We start from the raw sequence: 26,137 nt of genomic DNA, 5'->3' as shown, positions 1-26,137 counted from the left end.
ACTCGTTCCCGTATCTCAGGGAACCGAGGTTACGTAAGTAACCGAGTACGTTTGTATGTCTTGCGTCTATAAAGAGTTCTTGTAAACCACAGATGCATGTGAATGTGTATATACCCGAAAATAAAAGCAATAATTTCCAAAAATAAAAACATGTCATTCTTACCTCTCAAAATACCAGATGCTGCAACATCCCAGCAAACATGTAACTTTGGGCCCCATGTGGGCCCACTGTGGGCAGAAAATGTGGGCCCACTATGGGCAGCCCACTTTGGGCCCCACTACCGGCGTGAAATGCGGGGCACGTGTGGGCCCCACATTATTGGGCCCAGTTGGGGCCCTAAGGGGACAGCCCAAAGTGTGGGCTGGGTGTGGGGGAAATGTGGGCACACTAGGGTAAGTGTGGGCATGCTGTGGGTACACTGGGGGAAGTGTGGGCTGGGTGTGGGCATACCAACATAGAGTTTGGAAAATTGTTATCCTTAAAACCTGCAGAACACCTCAATATTACTATTGATGCATATGCAGAACAGCTGTCCTTAAAACAGTAATAAACTAAGGCTAATGATTTAAAAAAGATATTTATTAACAGACAATATTAATAACAGTTAGATACATTGAAAATTATTTGTAACATTAAAACTGCATAACAGAAAAACATAACCACAGAACATTAAAAAAATTATAAAAGAAAATTAAAAATGATTATGAGGGGCAACAGTAATGTCTCTTCTTCTGGCCCTTTCCTGCCGTCCCCCATCCCTATCCCTGGCATTGCGAAGCCACAATTTGATGCTCGCCTCCACTTCACATTCTGTGGCCTGGCTGCATTTGTTAACTGCATCTAAGTGGGACATAAACAAAACAAGTGAAGAGTTCAGATAAAAAACCCTCTACAAGCCACATCTGTCAAAAATGTGATTGCAATTAACACATTCCAAAACATAGTATACCGTACTTAAATAATTTTGCATCAAAACCTGCTTAAACTACACCTACCACTCTGAAATATGTGTTATTGCTCAAAGTAAATGTACACAGCAAACATCACCAGCGTTAAATCAACATTGTCCAGTGTTAAAGATTATAAGGTAATGAGGTTGAATATTTTTGTGTAGTCAATAAGGAGAAACACTTGTTGTTAACCATCACAATCACTAAATAAAACATGAACAATAATAAGTCACCCTAACAGTGATCAATGTTTTCTTTAGTTGAGCTCTTACCCCAGATTTCTTTATGTACATTTATTTTCTGGTTTAACTGTAATATTGTGTTTCTGAAGCACATTTATAAAAGACAGCTAAGTGCAAAATTGCCTTCCTGCATACTGATGGTAAAGCGTGTAGATTCTGTACATACCTAAGACTGCTTTGCAGACCAGCAATTTCCTAAATGCCAACTTCTGGCCAGAACCATTCCAGCACAGTTGCTGGGCCAGTGGGTTGGTAATCAGGCGCATCAGAACGCGTCTTGTATTGGCGGAAGTATTTTGACCACCAACTGTTGCCAGATACTTTGTCTAAAATAAGGAAGTATTACACTCAGTATTTTCACTAGACAACTTAAATGAAACTGTAACCATTAGATTTATATTTATTCATTTGGCAGAACCCTTATCCAAGTGGCTTACATTTCATTACACTATACATTTTGTTTCTGAGTATGTGCAATGTTCTAACCACTGAGCTACAGGAAAGCCATTCAGTACAAAATGTGTCCCAGTCTAAGTATTTTTTTTGTTATACTGTTTTCTACATAAATTCAAAATAAACTTTTTTGTAAAAATAGAACCATTATATCTTTAATATTGAATAATTTAAAATCATGAAAAATGAAATATGGAAATTATTGATTGAAATCAAACTTTGATGTTTGATGAATTGTTTAAATTTTGGATTAAAAGCAAATGTACCATTGCATTGTAGCAGTCCTCCTGTTTCAGCCTGACTTCCAGTTGTTCAAGGTGCAGTCTATCTTTAAGGGGCAAATGGACACCCTCTGGCAGGTCTGCAGCTGCAGTGTTTTGGTTGGTCAGTCTAAGAAGAAGTTGTCTGATGACTCCAACTTCTTCTTTGAGGTGTTCTAGCTGACATATTATGTGTCGTTCTGTTGCTGTTGACAGTAAATTATGACATATTAAATGTGGTATAGATCTATTAAACTCCAATATATTGTCACAGCAGAATTTCCATTTATACTTTTTTGTAGGCTCTACAAAGATGCTATGTTCTATAACCCTGTTGAAAGAACAGGATATGCTGGTAAGGTTCTAAAGCATGGTAGCTGGTTGTGTTAAGCTGGTAATGGTTAAGCTTGTTTAAAGTTTAGGGAAAGTAAAAGTAATATTCTCCTGAGACCCAGCAATTTACTAACAGCTTACTAACTAAGACCTTATTGCATATGCATTTATAGTAGTTTCATCTCCAGATGCAAACTTAATGAGTTGATTATTTAAAAGCTTCACGCAACAGGATCTGTGCCTTTATTTAATGCCCCAAAAAAGCATGTCTTAAACTATGCGTAAATTGTGCTGCTCTTTGTAGATTGCTTTGGTCATTATGGAAATTAGATATTGCTTATGTTTTTAATTTAGGATTCCCAAGAAAACCAATACAGAATGCTGCTGCTAGAATTCTAACTAGAACCAGAACATCTGACCATACACCAGTCCTCTGGTCCTTTTATTGGCTTCCAGTTACTTTTAGAGTTGATTTTAAAATACTGTTATTCATTTATAAATCACTTAATGCAAATACCCTATATGACTGAAATACATTGCAGATTTACAGATCACTTAGCACTTGGATCAAGTCAGAAGTTTTTAAATTCCTTGTTTTTGTTTTTTATGTAAAGCGCTTTGAATTACCATTGAGTATACAATTTGCTATATAAATAAACTTTCCTTGCCTAAAAGAAACACAAGTAAATGTCTGTAACATGTATCTTTCAATCACAATCCTTAATTTAAAGTTAAAAATGAAACATCAAAACATTTTGTTTTCTGGATCTCACGAGGGTAAAGTAAACTAAAGTAATATCTGATATATAATGAAAGAGATAGACATGTAAACAGAGACCGTGAAACAGAGAAAATATAACCATGGAAAAAACTTAACTTGTACTAATTAATTTTTTTAGAATTATCTTGAAACATAATATGTGACCTTGGACAACAAAGTCTTATGCATCCATTTTTATAAATTAAAATTTTTACATAATCCCAAAGCTGAATAATTAAGCATTCTATATCTGGTGGAGATAAAACTTTTTAAAACTCTGGAATCTAAGGTTGCAATGAAATAAAATCTATGTGAAAGTTGTTAATCAGAGGCAATGTAGCAGGCCATCCACTCATAAAAAATGTTATGGTTGTAAATATTTGGTGTAGGAAATGTACAAAATATATTAATGGAACATGATCTTTACTTAATATCCTAATAGTTTTTGGCATAAAAGAAAAATCTATAATTTTAACCCATAAAATGTATTTTTGGCTTTTACTCAACAATTATCCCGTGCTACTTAAGACTTAAGTTTTGTCATCCAGGTTCACATGCTAATAACAACATTAACTTTTTATTATGCGTAAAAAAACGCAATGCAATGCTTACGTGTAATTTGCTGCCTTTTTGGCTCAGTTGCATGTGCTGGTGGGGCAGTTGGTGCAGATGGAACTGGTTGGGAAGGTGGTGATGGTGGTGAAGGTGGTGATGGTGGGGATGGTGGTGATGGTGGAACTGGCACAGATGGCTTTCGTTTTCTTATGATTTCTTCATCAGAAGAATAACACTCATCAGGGTATTTTGAGTTTGGTCTGGTGTAAGTAGAAGAAAATGATGCCATCAAAATTTCAATAAAATACCTTTTAAAAAATGGTAAATTCCAGTCCTTGATTTTGATAAATCCCTACTGATTCTGTGGATCTCAGCATAGCACTATTAACAAAACATGTGTTTTCATTCACAGTCGATCAGGGACTAGCCAACTTTTTTCAGTCAAATGTAAGACTTTAGTGATTTTACTTCATGAAGTTTTGCATTGATACATTGAACAATGTTTTCGGAACTACTTCTCTCAGAGTCTGGCTACTCCAAGATGAAAACGTGGTTTGGAAGATAGATGTGTTTTAATTTTGATCCAAAAACAAGGAAACTCACTTTCTTTTTCGGTGGAATGGTGTTATTTTCTGAAGCAAGACAAGAGGATGTCTCAGCCTTTTTGGCCTTCTGTCTGGCCTTTTCATAATCCTCTACAGAAGAATAAATACACACAGTTGAAATTTGTAATACCATTTTACAGATTAAGAATTGTAAATAACTCACATAATCACAAAAATCACCACTCTAGTTTTGCCTTTAATCTGTATTACTATATTTATTGTGGTAATTCCATTACAGTGTTTTTTCAATTCTGTTAAACTCAAGAGTGACAAAATTAGACTGACAGCTTGTCAAAACAGATAAAAGCTCTGAATAAAATTCAGGCAAATTCCATCATAAAATTAAAATTGATTGCTCTTAAACCTAAACATTTTAGTTATATTAACCTTACATTCACAGTAACTTTCATGATGTTATAACTATTAACTTTTGTTTTTACTACTTGAAGTATCTTTGTAAAGCACTTTTACATAGAGTTATCAGTAAAAAGGATAAATATTAGCAAAATAAAAGTTGTGAATGTGACTTTCGTGTGGTGATCACAAGTAGACTACATTACTGTACTGTAATGTACAATATTACTGTGTGTTGCATGATCCAAAATCTGTTTTTGTAACGTTTATACAACAGAAAATTTGACACACGTGAATAAAAAAAACATCGATAGGTGGCGCTAAATAACTTCAGTCCTAATGACTCGAAAATAATCCTTGAAAATGATCATTTGTACCGGCTGGAGATGCGCGTGTGAACCTGCTCGCCAGAGGAATTATTTGGATCAATTTTCGCCAGACAAATTGTGTCTCCAAAGTGTAAGTGACTTACATTTCTTTAAATAATTGATCAGCAATCTTCCTGATATTTGCATAGAAAAGCACACTCTGTAGGCTTTAACTAGGGCCCATGTTTTGAAAACAAGAACATATATATCACTGATTCTTGAGAGTCGGGACAAAACACGTTTTAAAAAACTTTTTTTTTAAATACACACTATATCAATTAGAGTTATATGTTTCTGCAGAGAAAGATCTTAGCTATTTAACCATGGAAAGGAACAGGTTCTAAATAAAAACACATTTTTAACAAATAAACATGTTTCCCTTCAGAACTGGCTTTGTGTCAACTCCGTCAGACACACTAAAAAGTATACAATTTTAATTTTTCCAATCCAACAAGAATCTTAAATTCGGAAGTATGTTGTAATAGTGTTTAGTTACTCTGATATATAAAAAGAATACAATATATAAAGTTGAGTTGTGATTTCACACTATTCTGAAAACCCAGATTTCTAAATATTTGCATTTTCAAACTTTGATTTTAATTTCAATATTGTAAGACATAAGAGGATGTAGATCAGATGGTCCTTTATTACAAAAACAACATAAACTGAAGGAAGAATATTTTTTTTCCACAAAAGATTTACAAAAACATACATCTGACGCTGTTGACAAAGATCTGACGGTGTTGACGAAAAACTGACGGTGTTGACAAAAAATATGTGTGCATTGATGATTATTGAACAAATGTGCTTTTTAAACACTACTGCTAAAACTACTTATTAGAATATTGAACTTACTGTAAAGCAAACTTTAATAAACATATTGCACATACACCGTTTTCAACTATCAAAAAAACAATAAGGGAAACCAGGGGCCCTCCTCCCCCTCTGTTTTCATCACCTACACCACTTCCTGCTCTCCTTTTTCTCATCCACCTCTTCTCCTCTTCCTTTCCTCCTTTGTAAGTAGTCATTTACAAGTGGTGTGTGTGTGTGTCTGTGTGTGTGTGTCTGTTTGTGTGTGTATGTGTGTGTGTTGGATGTGTGATTGCCCTGCACTGCCTACTTCATACTGGGTGTGATCTTAAATTGACATTCCTTGACAACAATACTGCAACACATAATCTGTAGCTTAGAATCGGGTTCAATTAGCTTACTTAAGAGTTCATTTTTGCCTAACCTGCGCTTATGCCTTGAGCAGCAGGCGTCGGACATGCTCACGCTCTATGAAGTCCATCACATCAGGGGCTATGCTGTAGATCTCTCGTGTTCTTAATTGGAGTGGTGATGCATGTCCCATTAATTTCACTATGATGTCTTCAACTGTGCAGAAACAGACATCCTTTGTGAGAAGCTTAGGCTGATACTTTGCTGTTGGACCATGGGGATGCAGAAACTCCACTTTCACATCTTGATGCTCAGTATCCACAGCAATGGTCTTGGCCAGCCACCAGTGGTCATCATATACTACTGCTAGCCAGTCTCCATCATTAAGGCTGCTAACAGTCGTTACTGTCACAGTACCCTCAGGACCTTTCAGAGGCTCCTCATCCAACTCCTCCTCCATCACATCTTCCACTTCCATGCCGTTAGGACACCATAAAACACGGGCAATTTATTTGATGGTCCGTGGTAGTGGGTTCATGGACGCTGCGCGCCGGACTCCAAAAATTTTTGTGGGGTCCCAAGGCGACGTCCGTGCTTCGCCCACGCCCCAAGGGGTCCTGCGGACTCGGGTGGGCCGGCTTGAGCCCAGGCGAAGCGAACGCTGAGGGGTCAGTTTTGCTCATTTTATCCCACGAAATAATGCCCATTCTTGCAGTTTAGCCATCACACACCAGGGGGACATTGCACGTACCACCGCAGGCTTAAATGAATGGTCCCGATGCCCGGCGTTTCGATGGCTGGGGGTCTCGCGGTTCGGCCCGGCCCCCAATTAGGAAAGTGCCCCCCCCGTCCCACGGACCGACTTTTTTTCCCCCTGACCCACTACCTCCCCCAATGAGAGGCGGGGTCAACGGCCACGCCCCCCCGGTCCCACGGACCCGCTATTCTGCCACCTGACCACTTATTTTGGCAACCTCTGCCCGGGAGAGGCTGGGTTTGCGTGGGACCACCGGCCACGCCCCCCCCGTCCCGCAGACCCACTATTCTGCCCTCTAGCTAACTTTTGCGTCAAACTCCGCCCGGGAGTGGCGGGGTGGCCAGGGCACACTGTCCACGGCCCCCCGGCCCGCGCACCCGCTTTATGGCCCCCTGATTCGCTGTCTTGTCAAAGTCCTGCCGGGAGAGGCAGGGGGTCACGTTGGCTCTGATACGGACGATGCCCCGAGCGCCCTATAACAAGTTTAATGTCGGTGGGCCTTTCTGTTAAGGAGTCCACGAAACCACTTTTCTGCCCAGGTGCCAATTAGTAGCAAAGTGTCCACGAAACCACTATTCTGCCCAGGTGCCAAATAGTAGAAAAGTGCCCACGAAACCACTATTCTGCCCAGTGGCTGGTACGTGGCAATGTGCCCACGAAACCATTATTCTGCCCATGTGCCAATTAGTAGCAAAGTGTTGCCCACGAAAGCACTATTCTGCCCAGGGGCAAATTAGAAGCAAATTGCCCACGAACCCACTATTCTGCCCAGTGGCTGGTACGTAGCCAAGGGCCCACGAACCCACTATTCTGCCCAGTGGCTGGTACGTAGCCAAGTGTCCACCAACCCACTATTCTGCCCAGTGGCTGGTACGTAGCCAAGTGCCCACGAACCCACTATTCTGCCCAGTGGCTGGTACGTAGCCAAGTGTCTACAAAACCACTATTTTGCCTAAAAATTGTTAATACCAAGGCCAGTTGACCATAAGCTGACTTATTTGCCCTGTCTTAGTTTACAGCTGAGGCAGTTGACCATAAACCCACTATTCTGCCCAGCATCAGTTTACAGCAAAGGCAGTTGACCAGAAGCCCACTATTCTGCCCATCTGCCACTACAGTAGCGATGTGTCCACAAAACCACTATTCTGCCCATTTGCCAATACGTAGCTATGTGTCCACGAAACCACTATTCTGCCCATTTGCCACTACACTTGCTATGTGCCCACGAAACCACTATTTAGCCCAATAGTGAAACTTCATCCCAGAGAGTCGAGAAACGTTTTACGGCGATCGGCATTCCCACGGCAATGCGACGGACACGTTTCCGACTCGGAATTGCGACGACCGCGAACCCATTATATTTTTCAATGGGATAAATCAGAAGTGGGTCCTCCGTATCTCTGCTCCACGGCGGTCCAGGATCTGGAGACGCACGTTCCTGTTCACGCCTGGACCCGCTGCTTCGGGATCCCGAGTTTGGAAAAGATCCGAGCAAGTTGCAAATTTTCGCCGAAAAAACTCCATGGCCCCTTATAGTTTTTTCGCACAAAATTTTCAACTTTCTCAGATCTTACTGAAACTTGCGTTCCCAGAGGAGCGGGTCGAGGCGTGAACGGGAACGTGCGTCTCGACCCCCTAGACCACCGCGGACCAGAGATACGGAAGTCCCACTTTAGGTTTATCCCATTGAAAAATATAATGGTTTCATGGACATCGGAATTCCTTTACGGAAGTGACTCGCACTCGATCCAGACGTCGCCCCGAGCACCGTAAAATAAGTTTTGCCTCGGTGGGCCTTTTGGTTAAGAAGTCCACGAAACCACTATTCTGCCCATTTGACACTACAGTATAAAAGTGTCCAAGAAAGCACTATTCTGCCCATTTGCCAATTAGTATCAAAGTGCCCACGAAAGCACTATTCTGCCCAATAGCCAATACACAGCTATGTGTCCACGAAAGCACTATTCTGCCCATTAGCCAATACACAGCTATGTGTCCACGAAAGCACTATTCTGCCCAATAGCCAAATAATAGCAAAATGTCCACGAAAGCACTATTCTGCCCATTAGCCAATACACAGCTATGTGTCCACGAAAGCACTATTCTGCCCATTAGCCAATACACAGCTATGTGTCCACGAAAGTACTATTCTGCCCAATAGCCAATTAATAGCAAAATGTCCACGAAAACACTATTCTTCCCATTAGCCAATACACAGCTATGTGTCCATGAAAGCAATATTCTGCCCATTAGCCAATACACAGCTATGTGTCCACGAAAGCACTATTCTGCCCAATAGCCAATTAATAGCAAAATGTCCACGAAAGCACTATTCTGCCCATTAGCCAATACACAGCTATGTGTCCACGAAAGCAATATTCTGCCCATTAGCCAATACACAGCTATGTGTCCACGAAAGCACTATTCTGCCCAATAGCCAATTAATAGCAAAATGCCCACGAAAGCACTATTCTGCCCAATAGCCAATACACAGCTATGTGTCCACGAAAGCAATATTCTGCCCATTAGCCAATACACAGCTATGTGTCCACGAAAGCACTATTCTGCCCAATAGCCAATACACAGCTATGTGTCCACGAAAGCACTATTCTGCCCAATAGCCAATTAATAGCAAAATGTCCACGAAAGCACTATTCTGCCCATTAGCCAATACACAGCTATGTGTCCACGAAAGCACTATTCTGCCCATTAGCCAATACACAGCTATGTGTCCACGAAAGCACTATTCTGCCCAATAGCCAATTAATAGCAAAATGCCCACGAAAGCACTATTCTGCCCAATAGCCAATACACAGCTATGTGTCCACGAAAGCAATATTCTGCCCATTAGCCAATACACAGCTATGTGTCCACGAAAGCACTATTCTGCCCATTAGCCAATACACAGCTATGTGTCCACGAAAGCACTATTCTGCCCAATAGCCAATTAATAGCAAAATGCCCACGAAAGCACTATTCTGCCCAATAGCCAATACACAGCTATGTGTCCACGAAAGCACTATTCTGCCCAATAGCCAATTAATAGCAAAATGTCCACGAAAGCACTATTCTGCCCATTAGCCAATACACAGCTATGTGTCCACGAAAGCACTATTCTGCCCATTAGCCAATACGTTCATTACATTATACATGTACATTATAGGTATCATGTGATTTCTTATGTGCATTGTTAGACTGCATTATATGTATGGTGATTTAAACTTTGTCAACTTTCGGTTAAACATACATTGTTAAATATATTGCTTTATATTATTAGATATATTCTGTAATTTACAAGCTTGACATTATTCTGAAACAAAAAAGACATAATTGAATTGAGCAGCTAGAGAATTTGGTTTCCATAAATGGTACGTTGATGTCCAATTCCAGGTTGCCGTGGGAACAGGAACGAAGAGGCCTGCTTGGAAGACTCGGGTAGCAAACTTAAGCGATAGTTGTGCAGTCATATAAAAGAGACAATGCATTTAGGAAAATCTCATTTTATTTATAACATGAATGGGTCATCACAAACGTATGCAAACAAACTATGTACAATCATTTTAAAACTACAAATCTACACTATTAACCAATGAACAAAGTATACTATATTTTTAAAACTATTTACACATAAAACACATAACAGAACAGCTCAGAACAAAAAAAAAACTATAAATCCATCAAAAAACTAAAACCCAGGTCTTGGACCTGGCTGATGGTGAAGTTGTGACCTGAAAAAGGAGAGAGTTAGTAAAATTGCTGACTTTTCTTCCACCATAGAAGCATCGAAAGCACAATAGAACACCTACCCATAGCTTCTCGAATGGCCTCTTCCTCAGAAAGGGAGATGGTGAGAATATCTGTGATAAAACAAAGCATTGGTTTAGTTTTCAGCGTTGGAACAAACTCACTAACAAACTAACTAAGATTACAGTGACGGCTTAATACATACCGAGGTTTTCCAGCTTGTCGAGTTCATCCTCACTGAACAGGAGGGGACTGAAAAAACTACCCTGGCTGGCACAGGCAGCAGAGGCTGGTATGGGAGTTAAAATGTGTGGCGGGGAGGGCTTAAACGAAGGGGTGGTGGGCACGGCAGGGAAGGCACTGTCGGGAGAGCAGAGGTAAGGGGTAGTGGGCTCAGGTGTAACAGAGGGGCTGAAGGAAGGGGTGGCAGGCACGGCACTGCCAGGAGGGCTGAGGTTAGGGGTGGTGCACTCAGGAGTGACACACGGACAGCTGGTGGCAGGTGAGGCAGGGGAAGAAGGGAGGGCGGTCGAGCTGTCTGAGCTCACGCTGGGGGTCTCAGGAGCGATGGGGTTTCCTGGAAAAAAAACACGAGTGTCACAGAACACTCCAGATGTATTGTGTCGTGGGACAGCAGTTGAGTAGTCTACACACTTTTAATTGACAACCTAACACCTACCCGCATGGAATGGCAGCTCGTCTATCCTGGTCACCATGGGGATAGCAGGGTTGCTGGCCTTCAGCTTCCGCAACCTATCCATCGTGACCTCTCTGTCCATTTTCTTTAGGAGACGTTTCTTCGTATTGGACTGGAAAAGACAAATTGACAAATAACCTTTTAGAAAACAAAGCACAAAGGAAGCAAGGAAATGTGTTTTATGAATGACTTACAGATATGTCTCTATGCGACGATTTATAGTGTTTCTCAAATTGCCGGTAAAAACCTTTGCACAAGGGGCAGGTCTGTGCTCCTAGATAGACCCTCCCCCTTGCCAACTTCTGCCATAGCTGGCGCTCCTCTACATTTTTGATTCCGTGGAACCCACTCAGGTGCTGCTTAAAATTTGTGATGTCCCTGTTGCACATGGGACAGCTAGACTGTGGAACCTGGGGAACAAAAAAACACAAAGTGAGTTTCATGTAATTGGATCATGCACACGGTTCAAATGAGCTGACATGCATGCAGGGCAGACATCAGATGCAGTCAAAAGACACAAGTTAGAATGCAAACACATGCCATTTAATGTAATACATTGCAGAGCATGATGAGCATATGCAAAAGACACAAATACAGAGGTCACAGGCCATACTCAGCTCATATGGATACATGGCCTTCCTCAGATGCTGTAAAAAGATGCTGTATGTATTCTTAGCTCTTTTTTGTACAGAGTATGAATGTTATAGCATCTGACGCAGGCCGTGTATGCACATTATGCTTAGGTGAAACAGATTACAAAGTCTTTTGTCACTTTTCATCTTCTGTGTAAGTTATTGTAGCAGTATTGTCATGCAATGTAGAGTAGATTTCTTATTTCTAAGTTATTTTATCATCAAGTTACAGGTAAGTGGAGCAGTTAAGACTAGATTTCTTATTTCTAAGTTATTTTATCATCAAGTTACAGATAAGTGGAGCAGTTAAGAGTAGATTTCTTATTTCTAAGTTATTTTATCATCAAGTTACAGGTAAGTGGAGCAGTTAAGAGTAGATTTCTTATTTCTAAGTTATTTTATCATAAAGTTACATGTAAGTGGAGCAGTTAAGAGTAGATTTCTTATTTCTAAGTTATTTTATCATTACGTTACAGGTAAGTGGAGCAGTTAAGAGTAGATTTCTTATTTCTAAGTTATTTTATCACCAAGTTATTGTAGCTTAAGTTATTGGTTAATCCCATTTAAGTTGAACAACTGCAAGTTACTTTAAGTTAACCTTAAGTGAATATTTTGGAGAATCAAGTGAGTCAGAGGCAAATGGACATTTAAAACTCAGTGTAAAATTTATTATAACAAACATGTCAATCAAACTATTTACAGAACAGAACATCAATGAACATTAAAAAACAGCAACAAGGGAAAAACAAGGGTGGGTGTGAGGTGAAGGGTCTCTGGGAAGGCCGGGAACAAAAACAATAAAGAACGGGACGGAACAAGTGGAGGTGGGAGGGGTGGTGACAGTGGGCTGGGAGGGGTGGTGTAAGTGGGGCAAAAGGGGCATACGAGGAGGCGAGAACAGGGGCGCAGGGTGGCAGCTCAGGCATGCAATCAGGCGCTGGAGGGGCGATCGTCGGGCTGTCGGCGGACCGGAGACTCTGCTGGGGTCCACCTCCCTTTCAGTGGCGTCAACATAATGGCGAGCTTCCTCATGTGCTGGGACGACGATGGCTCCCCTTCGGACGAGCTCTACGTGAAAAAAGAGAGACAGAGGTTAGCAACAGGCAGGAGGCAAAATTTGCAACAGACATGATGACTGTGACAGGAGACAAACCTACCTCCTCCAACTCTAAAGCCGACACGCCCGACTCCTGGTATTCAGGCTCGGCTTCGTCCTCGCTGGTGCTCTTAGAAGTGAGGGAAGACGCATCGTCGTCATTTCGCTTACGTTTCTTGCAAGGCTTCTTGGTGACCTTGCTCGCCAGCAGACTTTTCCCCTTTGTCACATCGGCACCCTCCGTCACATCGGCACCCTCCAGCACCTTTTCGAAGAGCTGCCGGTGTTCCCACGCCTCTTTGCTGGTAAGGTTAAAGGCATAGAACTTGTCTGCCGTCCTCGTGTCATGGCACATAAAGCGAGAGACCTTCGACCTCTCCTCCACGCTCCCACTGTTCCTTGCCTGTAGAGAGAAGAAAAGAGGATTTAGACACAATAACCACACAGAAACAGAAAAAAGCTCAAACATAGTGGGAACCGCAACTTACGTGGGTGGCAATAGCAGATCGGAGGTCGGTGAAAGTCGGAAGCCCCTTCGCCGTCTTGGGAAGCCCCATCTCCGCCCAAGCCGCCTGAAAATAGTTGTTGAGGTTTTTGCACGGATTCGGGGTCGATGTAAAAAAAAAAACTTTGTCTCCTTCCCGCCAACCACATCGTCCTTCAAGCTAAGGAACCGCTCAAACCACTTGAACTCCTCCGTGGAGAGGGCGACCTGGGCGGGTCCGAACGCCTGATTCGTCTTGTGCATGTTCACCTGTGACACAAAATGCAAGAAAACGTGTGTCAGAATTGAGTCGAGAGGAGACGTGGCATGAGAAGAGACACACACACACACACACACATACACACAGAGGTAGATCACTTACATTGATCAGGTAAGTAGTTGGAGTCTTAGTAGCGTTCCTGACCTCGTCTATGGTCATGTTCTGGAACACCCCACAGCGGTGACCATAGATAGAGGCCAGGAACGCAGTGACAAACCCATACAGTCTAAACTGTGTCTTTTGTGTTTTGTCCAACTCCAGTTCCTCTGTGGAAACACACAAAAACAGCACCGTTAGTAAAGGTTAGTGAACTGTAACTAACAACTAAGGACATCGACTTACCGAGAATCTTGGGGATGGTCTTCATGGCCTCCTCCCTGCACTTCTCCAAGAGGGTCTTGGAGATGAGGTGCCCGTCTTTGGCCCGTTTCACGGCCATCTGGTGCAATGTGACCGGGCGCTTCATGCACCGCAGCATCATCCTCACCTCCCTTCGGATGGCAAACAAGACCCTCTTGGAGAGGCGTCAGTTCGGAGGGGGTGTGGCGGCCAAGTAGTCGAGAAACTGCGCGACATTCTTAAGGTAGTGGTTGATCGTGGTGTCTTTGATCGCCATTATCTTAAGTTTCTTGACCCACCTGCAGACAGAGAAACAAAGAGACAGACAAACGGTCAGTCGGCAATCGTGAAACACTGTTTTGTCACACAAAAAACGTGTGCAACTGGACTCACCTACGCATCCTCTCGGTGTTATTGAGGAACTCCAGGGTCTGGAGCTTGCCCCCTCCTTCGGCCATGTACGCAATAAATTTCTTGATACGGTAGACCTTGCTGGCAACGTTATCGCGCAGCTTCGGGGTGGGGTCTGGACCCTCTTGGTGCGCTGCGTATTGCTCCATCAGTTGATCTGGAAAGAGAAACAACAAAAAAGAGACAGGTTAACTCAAAGCACACACAAAACAGCACGTAACTTTCAAGGGGCCACAGGGGCAAAGTCAAACTCACTCAAAATGGCGACATGGTCCGGGAACTGGGGGTGGCTCGGCTCTGCCGCCAGCTGGGAGGAGGAGGAACATGGAATTGCAGCGTCAGGCTGCACTGGAGAGGGCTGCGGCACATCCTCTTCCTCCTCATCCTCTTCAGGCCACGTGCAATCGGAAATTGCACAAAAAGAGCAATGTAAATAAATTGCTCATGGGTTCTTCGTAGGAAAGTCGTACGAATGCGATTTTTTCCCTCACTGTCTATGCGCAGGCCGCCCCGCAACATATCGAAAGCGCATGTGCACAGTTTAGCCTGGGAGAAGGCCCGCGTCGCATTTATCCCAGTACCTGTTCGCGGACATGTCGGTTGTCTTTGGCCTTTACGAAACCCCAAACGTTGTCGCAGGATAACGTCGTCGCATGGGCTTCCGTCAGGGCCACCGATGACAAACATACTCGAAAATCAATGCGATCGAAGCATGTCCGCGAAGCCGCTACTCCAACGCATGCCCGTAAATTGCAGGCGGGTTTTTCGCAGGAAGGTTCCGCAGCCCCAAACCGCAACCCATGACTCGTCAGGACCCCTCGATCCACATATCCACAATGCGTGCAAAAAATGCAAAGAGAATGCGAATGAGACAAACGCACTCGAAATCCTCATCACAGTCATCTCGTGCACCTGCTCACCAAGACCATCTCGTTCGGACTCGAGATAGGGGTGTCAAAGACATGCAGATAGCCTAGGAAGACGGATATTGACGTGTTAGCCATTCCCATCGTCCCGTGTGACATGCAAAAAGATGGGAGCGATCGGACGTACCCATGCGACGTACGCCAAACAACTATTGCGCCCGGCAAATGATTAACGAGATGCGAATGGCGCACGCACCTTAAATGCGATCGCAACTAAACCAAACTCTGTACGCCTTGCATGGGGAATGTGACGGGACACATGCGTCAAGCTTGGCTCGACAGCACGTAGCGGACCCCCACGGAAGCCATCCCACTTTTTCATTAAACCAAGTCTTTTCCCACTACCAGCTCGTGGGCCTCGTACAAATGCGGTCGCAACTTCGGCAAACTTTGTCCGTCGCATGTCGGGACAGTGACGCTACACATATGTCGAGTTCGGGCCGAAAGAATGCTGCGTAGCCACGCGGAGAGCGTCCCACGTGCAATCAAACAGAGTCACCATTGAAATGAATGGGCTTCCGTTGAGTAGGCCACAAAAAGTATTAATGGATATAAACTGCATGTGGGTTCTTCATAGGAATGTCGTACGAATGCGATTTTTTCGCTCACTGACTACACGAGTGCCGCCCAACAACATATCGAGAGCGCATGCGCCTGGGCCGCGCGGTTTAGCCTGCGCGTGCATGGTAGGGTTAAGATTAGGGTTCGCAACTTGGTACGGGGATGCACCAAATGCGCGCGCATTCGACATGCGGACGATACCGGAACGCGTGACAGAAGGTCCGCATTACGGAACCGAGCGACCTTACGGAGCGGCACGGGAGAAGGCCCGCGTCGCATTTATCCCAGTACGTGTTCGCGGACATGCAGGTTTTCTTTGGCCTTTACCACCTCTAAACGTTGTCGCAGGATAACGCCGTCGCAGGGGGTTCCGTCAGGGCCGCCGATGATAGACATACTCGAAAATCAATGCGATCGAAGCATGTCCGCGAAGCCGCTACTCCAACGCATGCCCGTAAATTGCAGGCGGTCTTCTCGCAGGAAGGTTCCGCAGCCCCCAAACCGCATACCATGACTCGTCTGGACCCCCCGATCGACATATCCACATAGCATGCAGAAAATGCAAAGAGAAAGCGATTGAGACAAAAGCACTCGAAATCCTCATCACAGTCATGTCGTGCACCTGCTCACCAAGACCATCTCGTTCGGGCTCGAGATAGGCATGTCAATGACATGCGGATAACGTAGCAAGACGCATATTGACGTGTTAGACATTCCCATCGTCCCGTGTGACATGCCAAAAGATGGGAGCGATCGGACGTACCCATGCGACGTACGCCAAACAACTATTGCACCGGGCAAATGATTAACGAGGTCTGCATGGCGCATGCACCTTAAATGCGGTCGCAACTAAACCAAACTCTGTACGCCTCGCGTGGGGAATGCGACGGGACACATGCGTCAAGCTAGGCTCGACAGCACGTAGCGGACCCCCGCGGGAGCCATCCCACTTTCTCATTAAACCAAGTCATTTCCCACTACCAGCTCGTGGGCCTCGTACAAATGCGGTCGCAACTTCGCCAAACTTTGTCCGTCGCATGTCGGGACAGTGACGGTACGCATACGTGGAGCTCGGACCGACAGCGAATAGCAGAGGCGCACGGGGAGCAGCCCACGCGCAATCAAACAGAGTGGCCATTGAAATGAATGGGCTTCCATTGATTAGGCCACAAAAAGTATTAATGGGAATAAACTGCATGCGGGCTCGTCACAGTTAGACCCCAGAAGACCCCAGGGTTCCGAAAAAGCACACGTCGATGCGACTAGGTGCCCCCATTGGCATATGTAAATATCGGGCGTGTGCGATCGAAGCTCAACATGCAACACCTCTGAGAGTTTCCCATTCACACTTAGTCATTTTACCACATCAGATCATTATTCAAGAGTCCGTTCGCTGACCTCTTGACCTTTAACGCATACGCTAGTGCACGGGACATTTTCTGCTGCATGTCGGGACAGTGACGCTACACATATGTCGAGTTCGGGCCGAAAGAATACTGCGTCGCCACGCGGGGAGCCTCCCACGTGCAATCGGAAAGAGTTTCCATTGAAATGAATGGGCTTCCATTGAGTAGGCCACAAACAGTATTAATGGGAATAAACTGTATGCGGGCTCGTCACAGTAAGACCCCAGAAGACCCCAGGGTCCCGAAAAAGCACACGTCGATGCGACTAGGTCCCCCCATTGGCATACGTCAATATCGGGCGTGTGCGATCGAAGCTCAACATGCAACAACTCAAAGAGTTTCCCATTCATATCCAACAGTCCTGATTGACTTTGCATTGACTTTGCATTGGAACCAAGAGTCTGCAAGGAGATACGTTTTTGGACGTTCTTATGTCGTCAGAGCAAATCTTTTCCTTGAGGCACGCGATGCATGCGTGTCGTGTCACAATAGATGAGCGAGCATGCTGCTCAGCACGGAAGCCATCCCATTCCCCCATTAAAGCCATTCATCTTCCATACCAGGTCCGTGGTCAAGTGTGCATTTGGACCCAAAACCACACCACATTTCGTCCGTTGTGTGTTGCGACCACAGCGGTGCTCGTGTGTCGAGCTTGGGCCGACAGGGCCACATCTTGCCAATCTTGGTCACAGAAAGACCCTCGCGTACGCCCACCCAATGCTCACTTCTCATAGTTCGTACGATGTGAAATTCAGAGCCACAGGACCAAGCGCTTTCACGTTGGCGACGAGTTGTCTTGACGGCTCTAAGGTTAAAACGTGGTCAGTGCTGGAGCTTAGTGGGTCAGTGGGCGTGATAGTGCCTGCAAGGGCAACACTTATGTGGTCAGGGGGCACAATAGTTGGTTTGTGGGTGAGGGTGCAGTGCTTAATGGGCCATCGGGCTCAATAGTGCTTTCGTGGGCAACACTTATGTGGTCAGGGGGCACAATAGTTGGTTTGTGGGTGAGGGTGCAGTGCTTAATGGGCCATCGGGCTCAATAGTGGTTTCGTGGGCAACCTTTATGTGGTCAGGGGGCACAATAGTTGGTTGGTGGGCGAGTGTGCTGTGTTTAATTGGCCATTGGGCACAATAGTGCTTTCGTGGGCAACGTTTATGTGGTCAGGGGGCACAATAGTTGGTTGGTGGGCGAGTTTGCTGTGTTTAATTGGCCACCGGGCACAATAGTGCTTTCGTGGGCAAAACATATGTGGTCAGGGGGCACAATAGTTGGTTGGTGGGCGAGGGTGCTGTGTTTAATTGGCCATTGGGCACAATAGTGCTTTTGTGGGCAACCTTTATGTGGTCAGGGGGCACAATAGTTGGTTGGTGGGCGAGGGTGCTGTGTTTAATGGGCCACCGGGCACAATAGTGCTTTCGTGGGCAAAACATATGTGGTCAGGGGGCACAATAGTTGGTTGGTGGGCGAGGGTGCTGTGTTTAATGGGCCACCGGGCACAATAGTGCTTTCGTGGGCAAAACATATGTGGTCAGGGGGCACAATAGTTGGTTGGTGGGCGAGGGTGCAGTGCTTAATGGGCCACCGGGCACAATAGTGCTTTCGTGGGCAAAACATATGTGGTCAGGGGGCACAATAGTTGGTTGGTGGGCGAGGGGGCAGTGCTTAATGGGCCACCGGGCACAATAGTGCTTTCGTGGGCAAAACATATGTGGTCAGGGGGCACAATAGTTGGTTGGTGGGCGAGGGGGCAGTGCTTAATGGGCCACCGGGCACAATAGTGCTTTCGTGGGCAAAACATATGTGGTCAGGGGGCACAATAGTTGGTTGGTGGGCGAGGGGGCAGTGCTTAATGGGCCATCGGGCGCAATAGTGCTTTCGTGGGCAAAACATATGTGGTCAGGGGGCACAATAGTTGGTTGGTGGGCGAGGGGGCAGTGCTTAATGGGCCACCGGGCACAATAGTGCTTTCGTGGGCAAAACATATGTGGTCAGGGGGCACAATAGTTGGTTGGTGGGCGAGGGGGCAGTGCTTAATGGGCCATCGGGCGCAATAGTGCTTTCGTGGGCGAAACATATGGGGTCAGGGGGCAAAATAGTGGTTTCGTGGGCAACCCTTATGTGGTCAGGGGGCACAATAGTTGGTCTGTGGGCGAGGTGTGATGCTTAATGGGCCACCGGGCACAATAGTGCTTTCGTGGGCAAAACATATGTGGTCAGGGGGCACAATAGTTGGTTGGTGGGCGAGGGTGCTGTGTTTAATGGGCCATCTGGCGCAATAGTGCTTTCGTGGGCAAAACATATGGGGTCAGGGGTCACAATAGTGGTTTCGTGGGCAACCCTTATGTGGTCAGGGGGCACAATAGTTGGTCTGTGGGCGAGGTGTGATGCTTAATGGGCCACCGGGCGCAATAGTGCTTTCATGGGCGACCCCTATGTGGTCAGGGGGCACAATAGTGGGTTCGTGGGCGAGAGGGTGGAACTTAATGGGTCACTGGGCACAATAGTGCTTCAACGGGCGACAGGACGGTGTTAAATATGTGGTCAGGGGGCAAAATAGTGGTTTCGTGGGCGGGGGGCGTGGCTTAGTGGGTCACTTGTGGTCAGGGGGCAACATAGTACTTTGTCGGGACGAGTGGGCGTTTACCCCTATGGCTTTGATGTGAGGTGGGCAGAATACCATTTTCGAGGGCCCACCAAAGACCCTCATGGCTCAACGGCACCCCTAGAGTAGAGCCCATCTGCCCATTACCGCGCTAAATTGACGACTTACCCATGGTAAGGGGAAAAGTGCCCGGTCGCCACTTATCCTGATGGTGTCCATCTGTCACATCATTTCCTCTCAGGACCAGGTTGTCAGCTGTTCTTTTCACTGTTCCGCCAATGCCGTCTGGTGCGCCCTTACCATGGGAAGCGGGGAAGAAGTTCCATGTTGCTCTTTCAAACCCAAGTATAGGGGGGATACAAGACAGAAGGAAAAAATTCTTCTTGTTCTTATACTGTTAACTTGGACCATCAGACCAAAAGTGCACGGTGGTAACCTGTGGATATCTCGTTTTGATATATTTTAGGACTGGATCCATGTGTGTCCAGATTGCTGCAGCATCCTGTCTCTTTGACTCTGAAAGTGTGCAAAACCCTGCCTTTCCACCCTTAATGTAATACATTCCGGTATGTAGCGTTACATTCCGGTATGTTACTGTTTAATTTTTCTCTTCTCTTTCGTTGGTACTCTCTATTTCTTCTCCTTTGCTCCTCAACTGACAATTTCTGTCCAGCCATGCTTTCCTACAATACAAATTGAAATAATGACACATGTACTTGAAAGACTATAGAATAAGATTTTTATTTACTTGACATGATTGATTGACTGATGGCTGAATGGATGGATGTAAAATCCTCAAGGTGCGGTATGTAGTTTTCATAACCAGATGTTGTTAAAATCTACACACTGGCTTCTCATCTCTCTATATAAATATATATATTAAAGTGCTGGGAAAGTTACACATTACACAATAATAAGCAGACCACTGCCTCCCCATTCTCTACAAGTCAGGTGGTTATGGTTAAATAATGTGATGCATGCTATGTACTTGCATTTATGTGTAAATAAAACCCTGAAATAACATTTTAACCCTTCACTATATTCACAAATAATATTATATTTGCACATTAAGAGGTTATTGGTGGATTTGTCAACTCCGTCAGCTTACAGGTCAACTCCATCAGACATAGAACCTGACGGAGTTGACGTCTGACGGAGTTGACGTCTGACGGAGTTGACGTCTGACGGAGTTGACGTCTGACGGAGTTGACGTCTGACGGAGTTGACGTCTGACGGAGTTGACGTAAGGGCATGTATTTTCCCGCCAAAACATGTATTGTACACTGCAGCTAGCTAGTTTTTCCTCTGTTGCTAGCTGTCCCAATAACCTCACTAAAATGCTTAAATTCAATCCACTATGGTTTAAAAAAAGTATCTTAACAGAAAGATGGTATTGACATGGTGCAGCTGTGACCATAGGAATATTGACATTGTTTGTCTAAAATATCAAAAAATGTAAAACATACCAGAGCATGTGTTGTAGTCTTGCATTCACCACAGGCAGGGAGATGAAAAGGGGTCCTCAGGGATATAGCTGACCATGCTATTTCCTGATTTAATGAGATTTATGAAAAAATCTGACGGAGTTGACAGAAACTGAGGACACAACTTTAATAGGCAGATTTTTGTGGAAAATATTGTTTGACGTTCACTTCATGCATTGTTTTTTATATTTATAACACTTCTTTTTTATTTGATGTATATGTTTTCACAATTGTAGAGCTTTTTTAAAGTTTTATGGGATGGTTAATATTGTGACCTCTTGCTGAGGACAAGTGCAATAACATGGGCCTTCTAACCACAGACCATACATTTAAACAAATTTTCCCCAAAAGGAAAAAAAACTATCACATAGGTATATACAATTCCTTTAGATTTAACTTTGTAAGTATGTCAATCATGATGAATTTCTTCATTTTTGATGTAAATTAGACTTTTCTATGTGGGACATGTTTTGTCCCGACTCTCAAGAATCAGTGATATATATACTAGAAATGGACATTTAAAACAATAATAATAATAATAATAAAATAATAATATTAGAAAATCGATTAAAACTTTTTGATAATTATTTTAAAAATCGCAGGCATGTCTAGGCTACACTATGGGAAGCCAAACACACCAAGTGTTGATACGAAACAAAGCAGTGTCGTAGAGCTCGCGCAGTTCTGACAGAAGGGCGACCTTGATATCCTGGGCATGATACAATGTTACAATGTCATACACATGTAACCGGGGCAACAATATCAAATGGGTTAAGCTCCTCAATTGCTGTGGGGGTCGCTCTTGCGCGCAGGTATGATTGCAGTGTACGAAAAAGACTGAGAGCGAGAGAGACATCTGCTGTTAGGATAACCAGGCTTTTGGTGAGGAACAGGAGGTCTGTAGACGGATATTAAAATAAACAGTTTTGTAAAAGTAAGTTTCGCTGAACTGTCTTCTGATTTCCCGATCACCGCGATCATCATGTGCGTGTGGTAGGTCGCCGAGTGGAGTATACGGGCCACAGTGTTGGTGATTGCACGTGAGTGTTTACAGAGTTTGTTTTGCACACTAAAACTCTTTAAATCTATGAGCGGTGTTAAAAGTGTTGTAAACTGTCATTGTTTCTCTTATATTCTTAAAATATATTCGAGGGGAGAGTGATTGTGCGCGGAGCAGCAGCTGTTTCCGATTACGGAGATTGCGCTAGCATTACAGAGTGAGTGCAATTTATTTTATAAACATACGAAAACATACTCTGTGTAAAGCGTGTATGAGCAGTGATGTTGTTTTAAATTCCTAAATCTGTCTGAAAAAATGAATATAACTGTAATCTGTATATGTTTGGGTTCATGTTTTATATTAGAAATGTGAGTGACTTATCCTTTTATTTGAACATCTTTTTATTTTGATTTATTTACAGACATACAAGTCACTACCGTTGTTTATTTGGGGTTATTTCTTTACTTTATTTTCCAAGAGAAATCTGATGTTATTTTATTTGTGAAGTGACATTTTTGTGAACTACTCAATACTGGAGGCATCCAGAGGTGATGTGAACTACTTTTAAGTTTTCTTTGTTTTCCTTAAATATTGTTCATCCTCTTTCACAGAAAGGGAAACTCCACAGACCTTAACGCTGCGTTACTTTTGTGTGGCGTAGTCACAAATAAAGAATCTTTTAAGAAGCTGGCTGTTGCGTTTGACACTCTTCATCATATAGGCTCTTTCGCACGGTCACTAACATATTGCCCAATTAAGTTGAGCATACCTAATTTAGGGGATGTAAAATGGATCCGCATTGGTGCTATTTCAAAATGTAGCTCTTAAGTAAATGCACTTTAATGGTAATGCAATATTTTCTTAATGGCTTACTTGTTTTGTAAATTGACTGCACTTTGTATATTTTCCAGTCAGCTCCTGGTTGCTCATGTTGCATCTGAGCTTTTTTGATATTGCTGGGAAATTTATGAGGCGACCAATAGCAAGCATCCTCTCCAGACATCCACCTACTGCTCACAACTTCCACCACTCTCCGTCCCAAAAAAATCCACGACATGGAAAAATGGTGAGTTCATCTAGTGTATTAAATAAAAAATGAAACATGAATTAGACTGGTTAGGTTTGCCCATTATTAGTTACTTGTAAAAGTAAAATTACTTCTGGAAAATACTAACCTACTTATTAAACATTGTAGTTCAGCATTTTGTCAATACTCAAGTAAAGTCATTAAGATTTATGTACATGGTTTGTTAAAGGAGAACTAGGGGAGGAAAGTCAGGAGTTATCTCAGTAAAGTCTATGCTTATAAAACAATAATTTGAAAAATTCTCATAAATCTTGTTTTATTTACAGATTTGAACAATTTAACAATATCATTTGTCAAACAAAACTTCAAAAACAGGCAGGGAAAGGTTAATTGAACCCCAGCTCTAATATAAATGCAACAGTGGTGTTGCTGCCCATCCAAGTCCAAGAGCAAGAAAAACATATTTTGCCTCAATATCAGAGATCTTGTACACTTTGACATGTGCAGCAAGCTCACAAGCTTTGAAGATGCCAATGTCTTGGGAGTTTATTGGCTCTGTGTACAGAGGGGCCAGATCCAAAAAATTTCTATGGAGAATAAAAGTTTCTTCAGTGGTGGTGTCGTACAAGATGTTCTCAACCAAGCCAAGTTGTCCATCAATCTTCACACAGTTTTCTCCCCTCTTGCATTTAATTTCACAATTTTTAAGTGTGGCACTCTTGTACTGTAGTCTTGACACATCATCTGGCACCGTTGGTCCATTAGAGTGCCTTCCATGGAGTTTGGGTTTACCTGGGTGGTAAGTGGATCTGTTTTGTGTAGACTGCCTCTCTAGAGCATTTGTGATTTGCTGAAGAATGTGTTGTGGCTTTCTGACTTTTCTTTTAAGGTGTCCCAGGAAGTTTTCAAAACAAAATGCAGACACACCATCTAATGGACCAAACCTCCTCACATCATCTGCCAAATGACATAGAGAGTGAACGTTGTAGACCATCTCCTCTACCCCATACAAGGATCTGAACTGTTCAAGGAAGTACTTGATCAGGTTATTTGCAAAATCGCAGTAGTGGGTGCACAGGGTTGGAGAAAGCATCAGATAGATGCTAATGGACAGCGAAAGAAAGTTATTGTAAAGTGGAGTTGGGAGGATATCCTTTAGTACTACTGGACCAGTATACAGGAGAAACTGCCTGAACTCTGTAGCTTTCCAGCGATCTAATTCCGACAGTGATCTTGGCTTCCTGGCAAACTCACAAGGTATGTACTTTGACATCTGTAAAAGTTTTTCTGAGATGGCATTGATCTTTTGTGAGCTTTGTCTGTACTTTAAGTTGCCTTTGGTCCAAAAATTGAGCATCTTCCTTGTCACACCAAGACAGACAACATGCATGTAGTCAAGCACAAATTGTGTGACCATTCCTAAATGTAATGTGCTCAGTATTGATCGACCTTTATGATGATTTTCATCACGCAGGTCTGCAAATGACTCATCTGTTCTTCTGGTGGCACGTGTTTCAGGAAATGTCATTTTCCGTGCCACATAAGATCCCTCCTGTGTGCAACGATCGCAACCACTGTAGCCTCCATGCCCCTTTGTTTGCTTTATGAATGATCGTGCAGGAGCATCGCAAATAAAGCAGTCCAGGGACAAAGTAAACTTCCTCTCACCCACAGTAAATCCTTGTTCCAAAGAAGAAACTTCCTCAACAAAGTATTGAAGAAATTGGTTGGGATTGTGTGGTTTGCTGTTTCCACAAAAGACCCCTATTACAAATGGATCTCTCTCAAAAGGCAATTTCCCTAAAATTGGCCAAAGTTGCTTCAGAGAACTTTTGAATAATGGAAGTCCATCTATGTTGACCTGTAGTTTAATAGTGTCAGTTTGTGACAGAAGTCCATCTTTATTACGGAGCAAATGTTCCAATATGCCAAAATGCACATACTCCCCACCGTCAATTATTTTCAAATCATGTGATAGTGATGTTTTCATCAAAGTTCTTATACATTTTGGGAGTGAGGGGATGTATTTGTTTAATATTTTTAGTAGGCTGTCTGCTGCATTTTGTGTCACACCAGACTCTACCACCCACTGGCGCAGATCGTTTGGCAGTTTATCAAAGTTGCCGGTGTCATCGGTGTCACTGAAAAAATTATCTTCCTCACTGAAGTTGCTCAGACAGTCAGTGAATCTGTCATCATCATCATCATCCATATCACTGTAATTTCCAAAATCGTTGTTAAAGTCAATGTTGTTGTCTGTGTTGTTTTCAGGTATTGAAATGACTGAATTGTCACAAGTGATGTCCTCATAACATGATGCTTCATAATTTGACAGAAGAGATTCCTGGGGACTTGTCACTTGGGTGTCTGTGTCATTTTCATATGGAGCTTGGAGCTCATGAAATATATTCTTCACACGCCTCCATTTGGTAACAGAACTCGCAGCTCCAAATTGTTCCATGTTTCTACAAAAATGTAAGCAACATTCCTAAATCCTCAGCTGTTCTTCAGGCTTTCTTTATTGGACATACCATTTAAGTATTGGACGGAACACACTTCTGGGTAGCATACCCTAATGCTAGCACTTTTTAGACTGTATTATGAGTTATTTAGTTATATTGTTCTTGTACTTTTCCATTAAAGTC

At 43.6% G+C, this 26,137-nt stretch overlaps 1 protein-coding gene and 1 long non-coding RNA gene across 2 annotated transcripts; one reads left to right on the top strand and one right to left on the bottom strand.

The window, feature by feature from the left end:
- Positions 1-12,517: 12,517 nt before the first annotated feature.
- Positions 12,518-14,216, bottom strand: LOC306907051 (uncharacterized protein; the record flags this gene model as incomplete). Its single annotated transcript, XM_079478877.1, has 6 exons — positions 12,518-12,943; positions 13,033-13,374; positions 13,460-13,543; positions 13,621-13,725; positions 13,838-14,001; positions 14,078-14,216. The coding sequence occupies 6 exons, from the start codon at positions 14,214-14,216 to the stop codon at positions 12,806-12,808; spliced, it is 972 nt and encodes a 323-aa protein (XP_079335003.1). The 3' UTR covers positions 12,518-12,805.
- Positions 14,217-23,428: 9,212 nt separating this feature from the next.
- On the top strand, positions 23,429-25,795 carry LOC306906847. The gene is made up of 3 exons (XR_013787865.1): positions 23,429-23,531; positions 23,819-24,291; positions 25,011-25,795. It is a non-coding gene; the product is annotated as an uncharacterized lncRNA (long non-coding RNA).
- Positions 25,796-26,137: the final 342 nt, after the last annotated feature.

This window comes from Barbatula barbatula, assembly GCF_947034865.1.
Source record: "Barbatula barbatula genome assembly, chromosome: 17".
NCBI lineage: Eukaryota > Metazoa > Chordata > Actinopteri > Cypriniformes > Nemacheilidae > Barbatula > Barbatula barbatula.
This window is presented reverse-complemented; position numbering and strand designations above follow the sequence as displayed.